The sequence below is a fragment of the Macaca thibetana genome, chromosome 12 (genome assembly GCF_024542745.1).
Source record: "Macaca thibetana thibetana isolate TM-01 chromosome 12, ASM2454274v1, whole genome shotgun sequence".
NCBI lineage: Eukaryota > Metazoa > Chordata > Mammalia > Primates > Cercopithecidae > Macaca > Macaca thibetana.
In genome coordinates, this window is record NC_065589.1 from 63,965,963 (window position 1) to 63,985,498 (window position 19,536).

General features: G+C 38.1%; 1 protein-coding gene across 8 annotated transcripts in view; it reads left to right on the forward strand.

Annotated features, from left to right (window-relative positions):
- Window positions 1–19,536, forward strand: part of CCDC141 (coiled-coil domain containing 141) — a 258,308-nt gene that overhangs the window by 145,775 nt on the left and 92,997 nt on the right. For all 8 annotated transcript variants that reach the window (XM_050750515.1, XM_050750519.1, XM_050750517.1 and 5 more), the window contains 3 exons: window positions 2,350–2,522; window positions 16,599–16,740; window positions 18,394–18,513. In XM_050750515.1, the coding sequence (XP_050606472.1) occupies window positions 2,350–2,522; window positions 16,599–16,740; window positions 18,394–18,513 (435 nt within the window). The remainder of the gene's footprint in view (window positions 1–2,349; window positions 2,523–16,598; window positions 16,741–18,393; window positions 18,514–19,536) is intronic.

The following is a 19,536-nucleotide window of genomic DNA, read 5'->3' on the forward strand; positions in this document are numbered from 1 at the left end:
TTTTTTTTTTTTTTTTTTTTTTTTTAGAGACGAGGCTTCACCATGTCGGTCAGGCTGGTCTTGAACTCCTGACCTCAAGTGATCCACCTGCCTTGGCCTCCCAAAGTGCTGGGATTACAGGCGTGAGCCACCATGCCTGGCCAATCAACTTCTTTTCTAACATCAACATTTTGTTGCACTCGGCTCCATTGCCAACCTCAGGAAAGCAAAAGAATCAGATAAAGAAGAGTTCTTCAGGTTCAAAGTTTCTTCAATTAAATTCTCTTTCTTTTACAGTCCTATAGTGTAAGAGAAATCTCTCAACCTTTCTCTGTATCTTTTCTAACCTATAAGAAGGAAAAGCAGAGACATACTTACAAAAAGTAAGTTTTAAAATCCCTCCTTTTCCACCCAAAATTACAACTTTATCTGAAATAGCCCTTCCTTCTTAAGCCTTCCGAGGTAATCTTTTGCCACATGTCACCACAGCCCAGGGTTTGAGAGCAGTGGTCTCAGAGTCAGGAAATGGGGTATAAATCCCAAATCCACTCCTTGGTAGAAGTGTCACTTTCTGCAATTTGCTTAACCTCTCTGAGACTCCGTTTTCCCAGTCATATGTTGGGGATAATTTCTTACTTCCTCTTAGGACAGTTAAGGAGAGTCTGGAACTAAGCAGGCATTCAATATTCATTGACTGAATAAGAATTGTGCAACACACAGTATTGAAGCAAGCACGTAGTCTGTTCTTATTAAAATATAGTTATATAACTATGTATATATTAAAATATAGGTATAACTTCCTCTTCACTGCTAAATAAGTGAGAATGATTTTGTTTTAAACATTCTAAATAAACAGAATTGCAGCATGGGAGACATGAGGACATTGGTGGGAAAATAGAATATCAGTGCATAAATAGTAAGACACTGTTTGAGTGATTTCATTCATAAATTCAAATTTTGTCCAGTTCCAATTCTACCACTAGATCTCACCCCCGAGATGGCAGCAGGTGCAGGGGCATGAGTGCATTTGTGTACCTCCATGACCATAGCCTCTACAGTTGGTTTCGCCCGTGTTACCCCAGCATCAGCTCAACCTTGCTTGCCTGGTCTCCTTTAGGTCTTAGTAGTACTGGACTCATGAGCCCACCTATTCTCATTTCTTCTGGTCTGGGATCCTTTCCTAGGGTCTTCTGTGGGGTCTTCCTGCTCTACTGGTCAGCTCCTGGCAAGCTCACTGGCTTCCAACTCAGCAATCCAGGGAGGCTACACTTCAAGGCCCCTGCCTGACTGTTAGAACTATTTTCCAGATTGGTATGGAACATTCCCTAAGGTGGCTTCTTCCAGTAGTGCTAAAGGGCAATGTGGCAAGATCTCCCATGCCATTCAGATTTTCTTCAATGTACCATTTGTTCTCTAGGTCAAAATTATTCCTAGAGACATTATGTGAGATATCAGGAGACCTACAAAGACAACTGCACTCTGCTTTCTCTCTTTCTCCTCATATTCCCACGATCTTCTTTCATTGCCTTTGTATCATACACTCCTCCATGTTAATACCAGCTAAGCCTTAATGGCCCAGTGGCTAACTCCTCTCTACTTTATGTTAATTCTATAAGCTTAATCCTGCATGCTGGGTTGTTGATCTGCTAATAAAGGACGAAAATAAAGGAATTTAAAAATCTTCTCTCAAGACAATATCTTGGTTTGCAAGGCTATGTTTTTTCTGCATAATCCTATTTATGCATGTCAGAAGCTAAATATTACCTTGGTCTTACTCTTTGCACAGCACCAGAACAGAATTCTAAACTCTTCTGAAGACAGATGGATGCATTGGATGGAGTAGGCTGAAGGTCTTATATCTGCAAAAGCAGGAGAAAAAAAGGACATTCATAATTTCTTGGATATTTTCCTACAGTGTTTCAAGAGCAAAGTGGAATTTACTGGGAAATTTCCTCTAAAGAATATTAGAGAAACATTCTTGCCATTAAAACCTGCATGATATATTTAAATAACTCATCTGTTATTTCTGTACAGTATAAAATGCACAAAATAAACCAGACTGATTCTCCAAATTCTATACAGTTATAACTCTGTGTTGTATAGATACATTCTCAATGTAAACTATTTTGGTGATTTTATGTTATTGACATTTATTTATGCTGAACTAAGCTATGATCAGTTTCCCTAAATGGAATCCTAAAAAACTATACAGCTGTTTTCCAACAATCTTCCAAGATTAAGATAGTTGTTTTTTGTTATAATGAAACTAATAAATTGTTCGGCCTGGTTTAATTGCTAGTGTTTCATGTACACGTTGATGTAGATTTTAAACAAGAAAAGCAGAAAACGAAAGTATGTTTTCTTTGGCAGGCATTTGATGTACTTGGAAGAGTTGAAGCTTACCTTAAGCTCCTTAAATCAGAGGATTTAAGTCTGGCTGTTTTGGCAGCGAGGCATGAGGAATTACACAGAAAAATTAAAGACTGCACAGCTGATGCTTTGCAAAAGGGACAAACCTTAATCAGCCAAGTAGACTCCTGCAGGTGAGTAAAGTTGATTTCTTTCTCGGTGTAACAAGCTTTTTCACAGTTTCCACAACCTGCTAAAAAATAAGATGCATGATTGTCTTTTTCTGGTTCTGATGTTTTGCTGCATTATGATGTGGCTTAAAAGGATCTATTGAAGTTTGATCAACAGCTATTCTGAACACAGCCATTGCTCATCCAGAAGTGAGGCCATATTCTAAGCCTGGAGACTTACATATGCTAAAGCTTTCTGTTTACTCATTTCTGAGGAGGGGAAAGAGAATGGACAAAATAAGAAATGGAGCTTTAGTTCCCAAGGCTTTTCAAACCCTAGCATCTTTATGGAATAGCTCCCTCCCTTTGGTTCATGAGTCATGAGTCTATCCTGTCCTGTTTTTTCTTACTGGAAGAAAATAAAATACCAGAATTTCCTTCCAGTTAGACCTTGGTGGCTCACCATGCAAAACCCTAAGTAAACAGTGACAATTGTTAATCCAACGGCATGGGCACCAGACTGCATGCTTTTGAACAGTGCTCTAGGTGGGCCTGTTTTATGAGCACATTTGGTGAATGCATCAGTGTTGAGCTTAGTGGGTATGAATAGAGAGAAAGACCTTGAGAAAGAGAGAGAGAATGCAGTAGGAAAGTATGGGAAAGACCAGGGATTGGAAGACAAAGAGGAAATGACGGAGCAGATAGTGGAATGCGTATTGACCAGAAAGAAATGAAAGCAGGGCTTACATTTTTGACAGAGACAAAAAAAAAAAATATTATAAATGGGTTAAACTCACTTTTTCACCTTCCATGTCTGCAAATCTCCTTGAAACTCAAAGACATTCAGTTTGAAGAACCATGAAATAGGTGAAATGTGATAAAAATCATTTTATTTCGGTTTAAATCCTTGTTCTGTTCTATTTTAGACGTATTTAAAGGTGTTGATTTGGTAACTTTGGGTTTGGGGAACATTCTTTCCAGAAGACAGTCTGAATCTGGACAGAGGTATTTAACCCAGCGTTTGTGATATTTGCTATAGGACCATGCACGACTAAGATTAGAAACAATCCAAGGTCTTCCAATAAAAGCCAAAAAGTTGAGGCTATGAAGACAAGGGATTCTCCCCTTTGAAAAATGAATAGCTGTGTTTTTTACTAAGTTTCTTTACTTTAGCTCCAAGCCATGCAGTAGGTAATAGGGGTGTCCACTAGGCTTCAGGAGTTTCAAGGTGTTCCCTCCCATCCAGGCACAAAATATGGATACTGGAACTCCTCCTTCTGCTCTTTTCCAGCTTTTCCAGAATGTATAAATGTCTGAACAATACAGAAAACGTCCTATGGGGTGGAAGAGACATTTATTGTGCCTAGACTCGGGGTACATGTTGGACATTGATTTGAGTCACATGATGACTGAATTAAGCGGTGAGGTTTCCAGTTATAATTTTAAAATGGTCCAATCTCAGTTTAACAAATGGGTCTGAAAGCATGGACAGATGTTATTTCTCTGGTCAGGCTACTCTTTGCTTGTGACACGTTCCCTGGCTGTGGAAAGGTTCCTCTCACGCATGGGGAGATCACAATGTAGCTGAAGACCTCTGCCCAAATCTCTGGAGTTCTGTTTGTGGGTTACTCCTTCCTGTCTGGTACCCTGCCCACAAATTTGAGATGCCTTGACTCAAAGCCTGATTCCTGTCTTCTCAACTCAGCAAGAACTCTGGGCTCTGCTTAGGTTCCACCTCTCTGAGCTTTGATCTAAAAATTACCTTCCAGGCAGTAAACTAGTGCAATCATAAGGCTCATCTCATGTATTTTCCTTCTCCAACTGATCACTGCCCTGTGCTACTAATTGTTCAGTGTCTGAAAACCATTGTTCCTGTACTTGTTTTTCTAGTTGGTTAAGATATGAAGGTAAATCCAGTCCCTGCCTCTTGACCAGAAACGGAAGTTCCCGATTCAGTTTTGATGCTTGACTCCTGGAGTTAGAAAAGTAGTCACAACTTTTTACTGCTGAATTTTATCCTGTTTGCTCTAATCAGTAATTCTTGTTTTCAAAACTTACATATAAGAGGAAAGCTGCTTTTATTTTATATACATTCTATGTTTGAGGTTTTACTGACTATTTTTAGCCATCATTTTGTAATGGCTGATATGTTTACTTGCTTCTTTATGTGCCAAGAGTGGTGCTGTCTCATTCAACTACAAAAAACAAACAAACAAACAAAAAACTCTATGAAATAGATATCTTCATTTCATAAACAGGAAACTGAGATTGAGAGAAGTTCAGTTGAAATGTCATGGCATTGTTTTTGACACTCCACATGTATGAAATTAAACTCCCTTGACATTAGTCTTAGTTTCCTTATCCATACCAGTTTTCTTTTTACCTCTTTTGCTCTTTTTGGTCTTAATTTTAACATAATTATCATTTTTCAAAGAGACAGCTACAATCCTGTTTTTCGTGATGCAGACTGGTTTCAATAGAAGAAGAAATAATTAGGTACCATTTCAAAAAGCTTGAATTAATGCTTAGGTAAGTGAGTTTAAGAAAATCTTTAGCAATATGGTTTCTGTCAACATTGTAGTTCCAAAGCATTTGGTTTCCTTGAGATTTTATAATATTTTATAAATCAATACTATCTTCATTTCACAGGAGGAGCTGAAGATAAAATAAAATTGTTTCTTGGCAAAGGACATTTTTGGATTCAGAAGGTAGATGTAGAATAAAAACCCATTAAAAATTGAACTGAAATGCATTAGACTGTCAGTTGCAAACTAGAGCCATACATTGCTATTGACCTCAATCCCATGTATTCTGTTTGGGATTTGCTCCCTTTCCTCATCTAATAATTTATGTGCTTAATGAACTGAGTCACCATCACAGGAAAGAAATAGAATGTAAGGATAATATTTCAAGTTGCAGTCGCTGCTGGAGTGAAGATGGAGTTTAGAATGCTGGCAATGGAAATCAATGTAAATTTCAACAGAGCAAAGCAGATATTGCTGAACATCACAGTAGCTTCTGAGACTTCTGAGTGCCAGCCACACTCATGGGACACAATATATTAAGGTTCCTATTACCAGACACCAAAAAACTGGTATGGATAAGAAACCCAAGACTTCATGTTAAAGGAGTTCTAATTCATACATTCTGGGTGCCAAAACAATGCCATGACTTTTAAACTTAATTTCTCTGAATCTCAGTTTTCCCTTTGTAAAACGAAGATATACATTTTATAGAGTTTTTAAAAAATTGAATGAGACAGCACCAGCAGTTGAGCACAAACTCACTTGTTTGTTGAGCCCTGTCTATGTGCACCACCATCAGCACAGAGAGGGCTCAATAAACAAGTACAGTGATACATCGCTTAACAGTGAGGAGGCATTCGGAGAAATGAGTCTTACATGATTTTGCTGTTGTGTGAACATCATAGAGTGCACTTACACACATATTACACACACACCTACACATACTTAGACATAGTATAGCCTACTACATAGCTAAGCTAGCCCGTTGTTCCCAGGCTGCAGACTTGTGCAGCATGTTACTGTATTGAATATTATAGGCAAATGAAACACAATGGTATTTGTGTATCTAAACATAGAAAAAGTACAGTAAAAGCACAGCATTATAATCTTGTGGGACCACCATTGTTGATTGCAATGTTATATGGTGTATAACTATACTTTTTTACTTTCTATATAAAGAGCTTAAAAAAATACTGAGGGTAATATGGTTGTTTCAAATGATTACAGCACAGTCAGTTGTATCAAACTGTATTCATTTTCACTAACTGGAAAGGTAATATTTGAAATAGGGAAGATAAACACTTACCTTAATGTAATAAAAGGCATAATTTAGTATTGGGGCAGGTAGGAATTTCAGAGGCCCTTTGATCTGATTTTTTTTTTCTGTTAGTCAAAAAATAGGACCTCAGAAGTTTACGTTTATCTGAAATGAAGCTTCCTTAGTAAATCTGAGACATTTTCATTACTGTTCGGTAATTACTACTTTATTAGGAACAGGCCTACACTGTTTTACTATCATGCAATCAAATACATCTGAAGTTTGAGCAGCTTCACAAAGTAAATTGTGGTTATTTACATGTTTTCTTGCCTTTTCTATTTCCTGCATTTAATCTGATGATAATTCTGAGTCACTATTAAATAGTTGTTGTCTTTTTGGAGTACAATATCTGTCACATAACCACTTTAATTTTAAAGGCATTTTAGTGCATTCTTTATGATGCCTAAAAGTGTATGCAATAACAGTTGTCTTAGTCCATTTTCTGTTGCTGTAGAAGAATATCTGAGACTGGTAGTATGTAAAGGAAAGAAGTTTATCTAGCTCATGATTCTGGAGGCTGGAGGGCCAAGATTGGGTGGCCACATCTGGTCAGCTTCTGGTAAGAACCTCATGCTGCCTCATGACATGATGGAAAACTGGAAGGAAACCAGTTATGTATGAAAAAAGGGCAAAACACAAGAGGCAGCCTCGCTTTATAACAACCTGCTCTAGTGGGAACTAATCTATTCCTGAGAGAACTAACCCAGACTTATGAAAAATACATTAATCCATCTTAATGACCATGTTATTTACCTCTTGAAGACACCACCTCCCAACACCACCTCATTGAGAACCAAGCCTCCACATGAGTTTTGGTGGGGACGAACCATACTTAAATCATAGAAATGGCCAAACGTAGACTTATAGTGAAGTTAAAAGCCCCTGGCTTCCAGCCTTCCTCATCTCCCTAAGCATCATCCTTGAGAACCAAGTCTAAAGAAAAACCAAAGATGGCCTGCTACCAAGCAGAATTTTGCATTTATTAAGACACAGGAATCTGTGGTGATTGGAAGTGCTGGGTCCAGGACCTTGTGTGAGGGTAAGATTTTCTATAATGGGACAAAAATGAGGACCTCCTTTTTTTCTCTCAGTTCAGTTACCAATTCAGAGCTGAAAAACATACAAAAACCCAGCAAGACCAGGCTACCTTGTGAAGTATTCATTTGCCTTTCCCGTTTGCCAAAATTAACTTATATAATTTACATATAAACTTGCTTCAGAGTTAACTCAATTTCTATACCTGCCTAAAGGACTGCATCAGTTTTCATTCTACCTCATCATGGTGGATTTAGGCTTATATGCCTCATCCTAACTGAATATTTTGCTTTGGTATAACTTTAAGACTTATCTGTTTTGATCCAACACTTACTACCCTCTTAATGTAGATCTTCTTATTTTCATATTTTATAGAGACATAAAACAGGAGTTTATTGGATTTTGCTTTCTTTTCCCACAATTTTCATTTGCGTTGGTTACTGCTACCTCCTTTGGTTGATATTGTGCATGGTTACGAACTTTTTGGACAGAACATGATCCATTTCTTCATTTGTTTATTCAGAAATATTTATTGACCATCTTTTGTAAATCAGATGTTCCCAGGCATCGAATGTGACAGGTGAAGTGTCCATCTTCATGGTGATTATGCTATTCTGGTGGTAAGAAATAGCCAACAAATAAATCGAATACCTAAGATGCTCTTACCCGGGAATGAGTACTATGAAAAAATATAAAAGGGAAATGAGATAGAGTGACTGAGCAGGAGATCATTTTAGACATTGTAGTCAGAGAAGGACTCTCTAAGAACAAAGGGGGCTACCCTGCAAGCAGCCGGGAGTTGAGTGGACCAGGCAGAGCAATAGTAAGGGTGCCACAGAGACAAGGGTGGTGTGGCTGGAGGAGGGGGTAGCAGGGGGAGAAGGGTGTCAGACAAGACTACAAAGTGAGAGGGGGAGGTACACTATGTTCAATGACTCGTTAGCAATAATGGCAAACACTTCTGTGCTCTAGACATAAACTAATTTAATCCTCAAAACCACCCTGTGAAATGGGTACTACTATTATCATTGTCCCTGTTTTGCAGATGAGGAAACTGGGGCACAGAGAAGTTTAATAACTTGCCCTATTGCCTGTAACCCTGCAGTAAGAGGTTGTGTGAGTACTTAAGAGCTGATCTGAATTACTATTAGGTTGCTAGCTTTTTGTCTTTCTACTCCTTTCATTCAGCTTTAATCAATAACGAGAAGACTGGTGGCTAAATGAACATGGATCCTTTTTTAAAAATGTATATTTTAGTGCACTTAAAATTTACTCTAGCTTCTAGCTTCAGCTCAAGTCCCAACTTCTCTACAAAGTTTTTCTTTCAGTTCATTTCAGAAGTTATTAAATGTACATATGAGCATCTTATATGACATAGAAGCACCAGGCCTCAGGGACAATCAAAGCCTTATAAAACTGACCCCAAATCCCCAGAACCTGTCCCATGTCCAGTCAGGGAGCGACACATCAAGGAAGTGTGCTCCAGGAATGAGGGGACCATGAGTACAGTAGGTGTTGGGGTCACTTCTTCAGAGAAGGGAGACACAATCCTAAAGTCTGAGATCAGGACAGGCCAGGTGAAAGGGTGAAATCTGAGAGGGCTATGAACAGTTGCTGTATTTGGTAGGCTGAGATAGGGTCTACATCTTCAAGCCGAGATGAGCTGAATCAATACCTACCACATAACAGTTTATTTTAATTCCTTTTTATTTGTCATGTCTATCTCATGGCTTCACTTTTCATTCTGTGCTGGGCTGAATCATTCTTTAGTTATTTCATTTGTGACAGTATCATGTCCTCATTCAGACTATGATATCACCCAAGGGCTGAAACCACCCAAGAAACCTCTTTTTACCTTTCTTAGCTTAGTATTACATTACTCTAGTATTACATACTGGGTGACTTGATTTGAAATGTTAAGGGGTTGGCATGACATTGAAGGAAAGCCCTTATCATAATGAAAATGTGTATAAAGATCTTAACAAACAAAAACAATCTCCATTCTCCAACAAAGCAAACACATTTCCTTTGCCTAGTAGATTTGTCTATGCCTGCATTTTATATGAACTGTACTAAGCATTTAAGAACTTAAAAATAACTGCTTTTAAAAGAGTTTGATGATGCATTTAGATGGTAAATGTCAGATAGTGAAATTTAGGAAATTACAAAGTTGAGTTCTTATGACAGTCTTAACCCAACCACTTTCCAAATATTTTCATGTCTATAATAAGCTGTTCTTTTTAGAGGCTGGGTAAATGTCATAACTGCAATCTTGGCTTGTTAACGCTGTTAAAGATTTTATCATTCTAAAACTCTTTAGTATGAAAAGTACCAAAAGCTCACACTTTCCATTAAATCCAGGAGTAACTACACTAGGTTCTCATAAAGTATCTTTACCACTGCAATATGAATGTATTCATTTATAATGCTGATGATGTGATGTGAAGTAGCAAAGATCCCAGAGTAAAAAGATCTGGATCCACAGAACCTCCAGAGGAAGGCTGACTAAAGAGGCAGAAATCCCTGCCCTGGGTGGTTGAGGAGTCCTCTCATATTACAGGGTTTAGGGAAAAGAGGACAAAGAAAAGAGACAGAAAGAGATGTGAGGGGACATATTTATGAACAAGATGCTCATCACAGTGCTATTTATAATAGTGCAAACCGGAAAACCACCTAAATATTTCCAGAAACTAGGGAAATGTTTGAATAGTTTAAGGGAAAGCACATAATGGAATATTCTAAGTCCCTATCAAATGGTGTTTTGAAGAATATTTTAAGACAGAGTATCGTCACAATATAACAGTAAGTAGGTACAAGTGGGGCCCAAGTTCTCTATATGGCATAATACTAATGTGGGGTGGAGTAGGCAAGGAGGGCCAGGGGATTACCGAAAAGAAAGTCGTTTTGGAAGGAAATACATTAAAAGATATTTTTATGTTTTCCAAATAATCTCAAATGTGGGCATTTATCTGTTTAGCTCTTGCTGTGCCCTTTTAATCTCAGTACCATGTCGCAAATTATGAGAAAATTTCAGCCATTATCTTTTTAAATATTACTTTTCTGCCATTACCTTTTTTTCTCTTCTCCTACACCTTCTATTAGAAGAATGTTGGAGCCTCTTGGTCTCTTTCCAGTCTCTTACCTGTCTTTTTTTTTTTTTTTTCACTATTTTAACTCCTCATGTTGCATTCTCCCTGGGTCCTCAGGCTATTTTCTCTTTTGTCAATTTCCCCTTTTTTTCATTCATTGATTTGTTATTTTAGAAAATATATTGTTTTCATTTCTGTGATTTCTAATTTTTTTGTATCAAATTTTGCTTTATTTCTGACTGTTTTTGTTTCAAAATTTCTTGGTCTTTTATTGTGGGTGTTGGTTTTTTTAAATCTCTCTGACGATCTCAGGCATTTACTTTAAAGTCATTGTCAGATTGCTGTACTTATTTTCTTTACAACTGGAGTACATTTATCTCTTGGTTGTTGAATGTATCTTGGATTTGCTTTTCCTCCTGTGTTTTGAGATTTTGGATTGCACTCTCATTTGGAGTGGGAGGGTTTTTTTCTTTGACTTTCTTTTGCTTGCTTTCTTCTCACTTTGCTCTTTCCTCCTTAGCAGCCTTGCAGTGACCACCTGGACTCATAGTACCTTCAGTCCAGCATAAAATGTCCTTCTGTTATTTGATCAGGGTCACACAAGCATCTATGGAGATATTCTGGCTCTTGAAGATGCAGTCAGAAAACCAGAAGAGGGCTTGATGTGGTTCCTGATGGCCCGCCATGTTTGATTCCATGGCCCCCATGGATATAGCAGTTGGCTATATCCATATAGCAGCTGGCTGCAGTATTTTCAGCCTCCCCTAATGAGGGTGGAGAATTTCAGCTCTGCTACTAATTTCAGGAAGAATCCTAGCAATGGCACCCTTCAAATAGAACATATATGTTGGTCTCTATGGCCTCACAGAAATGGAACTTCTGGCCATCTCTACATGCATCTGAACAAGAACTCAGGTGCCCTGTAGCTTCAGCCACACTTACTGCTTTCTGTTTCTACTATGTTATCTATACATAAAAGATTGTGTGTGTGTGTGTCTGTGTGTGTGTGTATGTGAGAGAGAGAGAGACAGACAGATATGTTTGGTGGGAGAGATTTTCAAAGTATATAACTTAAATAAGAATCAAATTTATTGTAGAAACATAGGCACTTCACTTCTACAGCATAAATGGCACTTTTTCAAAGTAGGGATGAAAACTGGAGAGAGCAGCAGTTGTTTCCTCAAAAATAAAGACAACCATAAACATAAAAAGACACTCTTCAGGTTCCCGTTAAAAGAAGCAGCAAGCTAAAGATAAGGAAGATTTTTTTCCATCTTCAAAGTATAATTTGTCCATAGACAAAAAGAAAAATATGGTCAGCTGATCTCTCCCAATGAGACAGAGTAAGCTGTCAAGTGCTTACCATCTGGTTCAGCTCCTAATCCAGATGGGCTGACAATAGTAATTTATGAAAGGTTTGAAAGCAACTTGCCATTCTTCAGAAAAAATCATTAGAACACATTAACATTGGAATTTGCTCCCCTCCTCCAGCCCCAATTTACAACAAATGCAAAGATAAGGCAACAGCTTCCATACAGTAAATAGAACAGCCTATTCTTGAACCAAAGTCTCTGCTCTTTGAGAAAAAAAAAAAAGGAATTATTTTTCTTCCTCCTCCACTCCCCTCTATTGGCTGAATGAGTAAGGGAGAGAATGTTCTCATTTGGAGTTTCTAACAAATGCCTGAAGAAGCCTTCACAGTCTGTGATGCTTGGAAAAGTCGAAGTCAACATCAGGAATAATCTGATGTACCGCATGTTCACACTACAGACGGGCATCCTCTAATCCATTCTTACAGAGACAGCCCAAAGGTCAATCAATATTTCCAATGCAAATCACAGAGCCACAGACTGTTAGAGCTAGAAGTCTAGCCCATTGTTAGCCCCTCTCCTACCCAATCAGACTGCACATGGGCAGTGTTGCTTCCAAATCAGAACAAAATGACAGGGCACCACGTTTTTGGTTCAACCAAGTTTTGTCGTTAATTTAATAAGATTGTAAAGTAATAGGACTCATTTCTGGGAGACTGATGAGATTCTATTAATTTATTTTCAGTTCATGTAAGAATTGCTGGCAAAGAGTGGGGTCATACCTTTCCTTTGATCAGACCACCTGCCGTTCAGGTGCTGAGGAAACTGTCAATATGCATGCTATGCAGGTTTTAAAATGTTTTAGAACTTTCAAAAGAAAAGTCTGGTATCACCGTATAAAGTTTCTAATGGAAAAGGATGGAATCAGGGCTGAATGTAACCTGCAGATTAGGATGTCACTAAGAAGAAATAGAAAAAGCCCTAGGACTGGGAATGTGATGGATATCTTCCAATTGGGAATCAGAGAAAAGGAACTGGTTACTGCCCAATCAGACAGAGATGACCAAGTTATAAGGGCATAGAGAGAGGGAAATGGGAACTGGCTAGATTAACCAAGATGAATGGAAACTTCTCTTCCCAAGAAAAGGATCTAAGCCACATGTGAGAATGGAGTACACACAGGACAGGCAGTGATGCACAGAATGACAAGGCAGTTCAGTCTGTCCCTCTAAGGCTTTAAATAGAAGGAAGTATCGAGCCAAACTACACGTGATAAATTTGGTTTAACCTAACTATAAATGCCAAAGCATACCAAAGAAGAAATCGGGCAGTCTTTGGATAGCCTAAAACTTCTACAAGTGGCCAAAAGTGCAAGTCATCATTGTTTAAAACTGCTGGACACTGTTACTATGACATTTCAAATATGGTAACTGTGCGTATATTCTTCTCAATCTTTAAATCTATGTGTTTTCTTCCCTTAAATAATGACCAGAGACTATTTTATTTTATTTGAAAATGGGCATTGATATTCGACTACTTAAAAGGCTATGTGTTCAGGGCTACAAGGGATATAAGAATAAATAGGACACCATTTATTTCCCTCAAAGAATTTACAACGCAATAGATACACATGATAAGGCATAAATCACCACAAAATGAGACAGAATCTCCAAGGTTACTGAAAAACAGAGAGAGATAGAGAGATCCTATATGGTTGGTTGTAATTTACCTAAATTAAAATGGTAGGTTCTTTAAAAAACAACACTTTTATGGAAGGAATGCTTGGTTTGGTTTTGTTTACCTATTTTTTGTGCTGGAGGGACCGTCAAGACAGGTTGTAATTTGAACAAGCTACCATGACCCTCTAGTGGCCACTTGGAAAACTGCAGCAGGCATCGCATTACCTGGAAAAGCCAGCCAGTTTTAAAAGAGCACGTCAGCCAGGCCACCCCTGTTTCTACTTGCTACGACAGCCAAGAACACTCAACTCAAGGCAAAGTGAAATTTTAGAGGACAAAATACTCCCTACCCCAAGTCATGTGTCATAGACCCAGAAAAAGCATTATGAGGTGGTAGAGTGTGAACTCTGAGATCAGATGTCAGCCATTTCAGAACTGGGCCAGTTACTGAGACTCTCTCTGTTCCTCAGTCTACTCATCTGCGAAATGGGGATAACAATCCTACTCAGCTCATAGGGTTGTTATGAGGATTAGAAAAGAGACTACTTAAAACATTAAGAATGGTGCCTTATCACAGTAAGAGCTCAATAACTGTTTTTATTAGTTATGGCATTTTATGGTAAAAACTAAACCAATGTAATCTGTTTTTCCTTAAATTTCCTGAAGGTAAGATGTATAACTAATCATTAAATCAATAAAATTGTTAAGTATATTAAGTCTATCTATTCAGGTAGCAGAGAGACTTGACATTAAATCAAGTCTTTGCTACTTACTAGATGTGTGTCTCTAGGGCAAGTTATGTCACCTGTGAAGGCTCAGTTTCATTGGCTAAAAATTGAAGTTATTGTTGCTTTTCTGACACGTCACAAAGTTATTGTAAGGATTCTATCAAATAATGCATCTATTGCACTTAACAAAGTGGCAAGTTTGGTGCAAGAATGTATTAAATAGTAGCTATTATTATGACTATATGCAAATTTATAAGAAGTGTGCATCTATAATCTATATTTCCATGACACTGTACAATCGAGTGATGCCATTTTAGAAAGAGAGTTCATTTTAGATTCAAATAGCCGAAGAGGAGGCTGGGCTTAGTGTGAGTGTTGAATTAGAGCATCATAATTAAGACAAAGTAGGGATTCAAGTGGGAAATTTGGGAGGGGGAGGAGATGCTAGAGCAAGTTCAGGTGAGAGTCAGAGAGTGGGTCTGAGTTCTGGTACTTCTGGTACCTGAGACATCATGGCTAGGACTTATAGATAACTGCAAGAAGCTGGCTAACAGTCTTATTCTTTGGAGAAGGCCAGGGAATGAAGAGTAATGTGAACAGGAATCAAGAGGCTTGGCTGGAGCTGGTTACTGAGATCTAGTTTCCCCCAGGGAGTAGCCTATTCAGAATTTGGACTCCCCTTCAAGCTACAGCTTCTTGGGACCAGGGAGGCCTGTGTTCTAAGTTTAGTTGGTAAAATAGCCCCTAACTGGAATGGTTGCCGAGGGCATTTGGGGTAGGACCACACAGGGCAGCTCAGAGGTGAGAGTGGCCACCTTTTTATCTTGGCTTTTCTTTCTTAATTGTATTAATCATTTCCAAATTCCTTTTATTTTAGTAATGGCATTTTCTGCCACTTTCAGCTATATTTCTTCTCTGTGTGTTTGCCCATTTCCTTTCACAACCTTTGTTCTCTGTACCTTCTTTCCACAATGCCCCTTATTCAATTTATTTTTCTCATTCCAGGTTTCCATATTCTGCAGAAAACTTGGAGCCTAAAGTATACAGGAAAACTGGGCTTTTAAATGCCTTTTGAGCATACAATGTTTCAAAGTCTAAAGCCTAGTCAAAATACAATTCATATCACCAATACACTGCTTTTGTAGAATTATGGAATTTAGTGTTATTAAGAACTATTTCTTAATGATAAATGAGAAGAATCTCCTGATGTCTTGATTATATTCTTCACTGTCTCTACATATTAAAATGCAAAACTAAATGTTTAAAATGTAACATCTGTGAAACATTATGTGTCATGAATAAGATTACTCATAGTGATTTCATATTTTCCTCCAATTAAACGTATCTGAGACTCCTGTGGTCCACAAGACACACCTCAGTGTTTTCCAGCTCTATAGCAGCCTCGTCATCACTCCAGTGAGGTTACTTTACCTCTCAGTCATTTAGGATCTTGCCCTCATTTCATTACTAATTAAATTCATTTTTACAGAGTCATAAATTAATTATTTTGAGGTAAACTGACTGAAACCTGTACCTTGTTCTGAGCTCTTTTTAAACTCTCGGTAATTAAATTTAAGAGCTATCATGTTAATCTTTATTAATACAGTATGCGAAGGAAATGACTGAGGGGAAATGAAAGACATCAACTTCTTAAATAGTCTTAGGGATAGGTTGGAAAATTTAAAAGTGTTCATTCCCTCAACAATATTAGGAAACCTGTTAAGATATCTTTGGACTAGAGGTAGGGTCCAACTCAAAATTCATGCATTGTTTTAGACGCATTTTCGTTGCGGGAGCTCTCATGTCACTTTTCTTTGTCTCATGAGGCCAGCACAGGCGAAAAAATGATAATGGGAGGCTTGGCTTCTTTTTTTTTATCAACAAGTATATTTGATTTCTAATTGTTGGTGATAACTTGGTTTTCATCTAATGAATACAGCCTTGAGCATTCATAATCATTGAGAACAAGGACCTTAGTGTTATATAAATATTTTACCCTATTGGATTAGTAAATGCTTTGTTAATTGGCTGATCCACATTTCTATTCAAAGAGCATCTTTAGATAAATGAAGTTTTTAAATAACACCCTAAGGAAAAGTCGTGGTAAACACACTGTGGCTTTGCCATCAGGTTTTCAAAATATCCTACAGAAATATTAAAAAGTAAGCCTTTAGAAAAGAAGATTAGACCTTGTTGCAAAAACCCATAACTCATCTTTTCCCTCAGGACTGACTGACAAAAGAATATAATTTGTTTTTGCTTTCTGCTATACCGAGATGATAGCTACTTAACTTCTATTATCCTAAAGCTGATGCCTTTTACCAGTGCCTACCTAACATGAAAGCAGATCTGTTTTCAAATACTCTGTGTTCTATATTGGGGTAGAGTGAATTAACAGCTGGTTTGCTCTGTTCAGCTCTCAGGTGTCTGGCATCCACGAGATGATGGGGTGCATTAAGAGACGAGTGGATCATCTGACCGAACAGTGTTCAGCACACAAGGAATATGCTCTCAAGAAACAACAACTAACAGCCTCAGTGGAGGGTTACCTACGGAAGGTAGTTTCATCAACTAAAACTTAAACATCTGAGTTGGTGATAATAGATGATATGGTAGGGCAGTATGTGGGCATGGTGGGAGGACAGGGGCATGTCTCCTTAGGCTGCCCTTATGTTCCACATTGGGTCCTTTAATTGAACTAGACACGGTTGTAATTCACTATTGTTCATCAGCCACCCCGACCCAGGTGGCCTGTCTGTGCCTCTGGCCTGTAGGTATATACACAAAGGCAGTTCCCGCTTTGCACAGTACTGTGTTAACTGAACCAAGTACATATGGGAATAGAGTGGATTTTTCATGTGCATCGTTCTGAGCATGGTTCAAATATGCACAAGTTTCTGTTACCATGGTACCATACAACACCAGGACTATAGATAGGTAGATAGATTGATATATAGACAGATACCAAATATTATGAGTTTTAGGTTTTTCAAGGAATAAATTGCCATTGTTATATTTTATTGAACTAGACCAGTGCAAGGCAACACAGTCATTCTGCATATAAACATACATGTGAAAATCCTCTCTGCAAAGTGAACATGATGGCTTCGTATGGAAGAATTTTAATTCCTGTTTCCAAAGGGGAATAAAACTAAAGAGCTACAATCTGACTAAATAAAAAAATTATTTGTCTTCAGCAAAAACTAGTAATATCTCAATGGCATTGATGCTAATGAATCTTGCTGTAGAGGCTGGGTCTCAAATTTTCAATGATGTTTTCATTTGATACGATGGACTTATGTGCCTGAACTTACATGAATAGAGTTAGTACCCTTCACTGGAGAGGACATTAAATATCAATGTCTGTATTTAAATTGTCTCCTCACCTGTTATTAATCAGAAACTTGGGAATTTTATCCTCGTTCTGGTGCCTGGGTTCAGGGAGTTTCCAAATATGGTGGCAGCTGTGGTGCTGCATCCCCTGGAGCTTGAGAACCAACCTAATTTGGTGGTGGTGGACCAGTAGGACCTCAGCTGCTGCTACTTGTCCTATTGCCAATTCGTAGTCAATTTGAGTCTGGGGAGTATGGACTGGAGTTAGAGCAATGGGACAAAGCATGTAACTTGAATGGAACAGAGCCTTTCAAGGGTCATTTTAGTCAATGACTCATGTCCACTGAGGATCAAATCATAGTCCTCCAAGTTCATCAATTAAATGTCCTAAGTATGCCCCTGTGTTTTACTACGACATGTCCAGGGTTTGGTGCTTCCCTAGAGTCCCTCTTCCCAAAATACTGCAATGCTCATGCTCTGGATCTTGCCTTTAAAATGTGCCTGTAAATTGGGTGCCATTCCACTCACAGATAAATTCATCTCTGTTGATGTGTTAGCAAGTGCATTATCCTTCATAGGTAATACAGATAAGTTCTTAGAGGATGTGGATGATTGCTTATATCTCACAGCTGTTAATAAAAGAAATCCCTTTCCACATATAACCTTTGTTGGTGGGCCACAAGTATTACCTCCTGTGAAGAGCAGCATTATTAAAATATGAAATTCTGAATATTTAAAACTATATTAGATTAATATTGGTAAAATATATTTCAAGTATAATGAGAATCTATAAAATAATATTTATCTTCCTGACATATGTGTGTACCTATATGCAAAAATATATTACTAAGACTGCCATATATTATTCACTCCTAAAGGTGGAAATGTCAATTCAGAAAATCAGTCCAGTGCTTTCTAATGCAATGGATGTTGGCTCCACCTGTTCTGAATCAGAGAAGATTTTGAATAAATATCTGGAACTAGATATCCAAGCTAAGGTGAGTAAAACAAGAATGATTATTACGGCTATAATTTTGTAAATATAATTTTTAAATTATTTGATAGCTATAAACTTAATCCTAGCGCCCTTGAGGTTTACAATTCTAAATTCGTATGTAGCACACAATGACTTAAAAACTCATATTCTTACATGTCTAAATTATTTTTATATATGCATTTATTAGGACATTTGTGCTCACTGAAAGTCAGCATTACAGCTGGGTATTGGTCATTTGGTTCCCTTTCTTGCCTGGGCAGTTTCTCATAAAAAGCTTCATTTTGGGGGTGACAGAGGAGGCAGGGACAGTGCTTCTCTGACTATTGGCAATTTTTTCTGCAGGAGCAAGTTACCAAAAAATTACCAGAAGCAACGTGCATTATTGCAAGATTCCAAGGATATAAATAAAAACAACCTTGTTTGCTTACCTAACACTCAGAGACAGAAAGTGCCACACCCCCATCATAGCACCTTCTCCAGCTCCCCCATACCCGTTTCACATGGCGCTTAGCTCCAAACCTGCCCTGAAGTTTCTGTCTGCTCCAGCAAAGTTTAAGGACCTAAGTCAAGTGCCCTCCTCTGGTTGGTTCTCCCAGGTCCACAGGAAGAGCCCTGTGACTCCAATTCTCAGCAGAAGAGCCTCCTTCATGGACTGTGTCCCCACCGGAAACTCACACACACACTAATTTTTTGTTAAATGGGGTATTTTTTATTTATTATTTAGAATACTTAAAGCTTATGTCTGAACTCAATTTCATTTTTTAATGTTAAACATTTTAGAAATGGGAAGGAGATTACAAGGGAAGAAATTCCCCACTTCTCTCCTTCCCACAGTGCTATCATGAAGCAGAGCCTGTAAATTAAAATTGCCTTCATTCAGTGGAGTACTTGGGAAGCATATTAATCACAAGTAGGGAAGCAATCTCTCATTGCTGCAGAGCTTTTTTCTTTCATTTTGCTTGGTTTTGAGGTTGTTCTCACATGAAATTTTACATGGCTCTTTCTATGACATGCGTAATCGTCA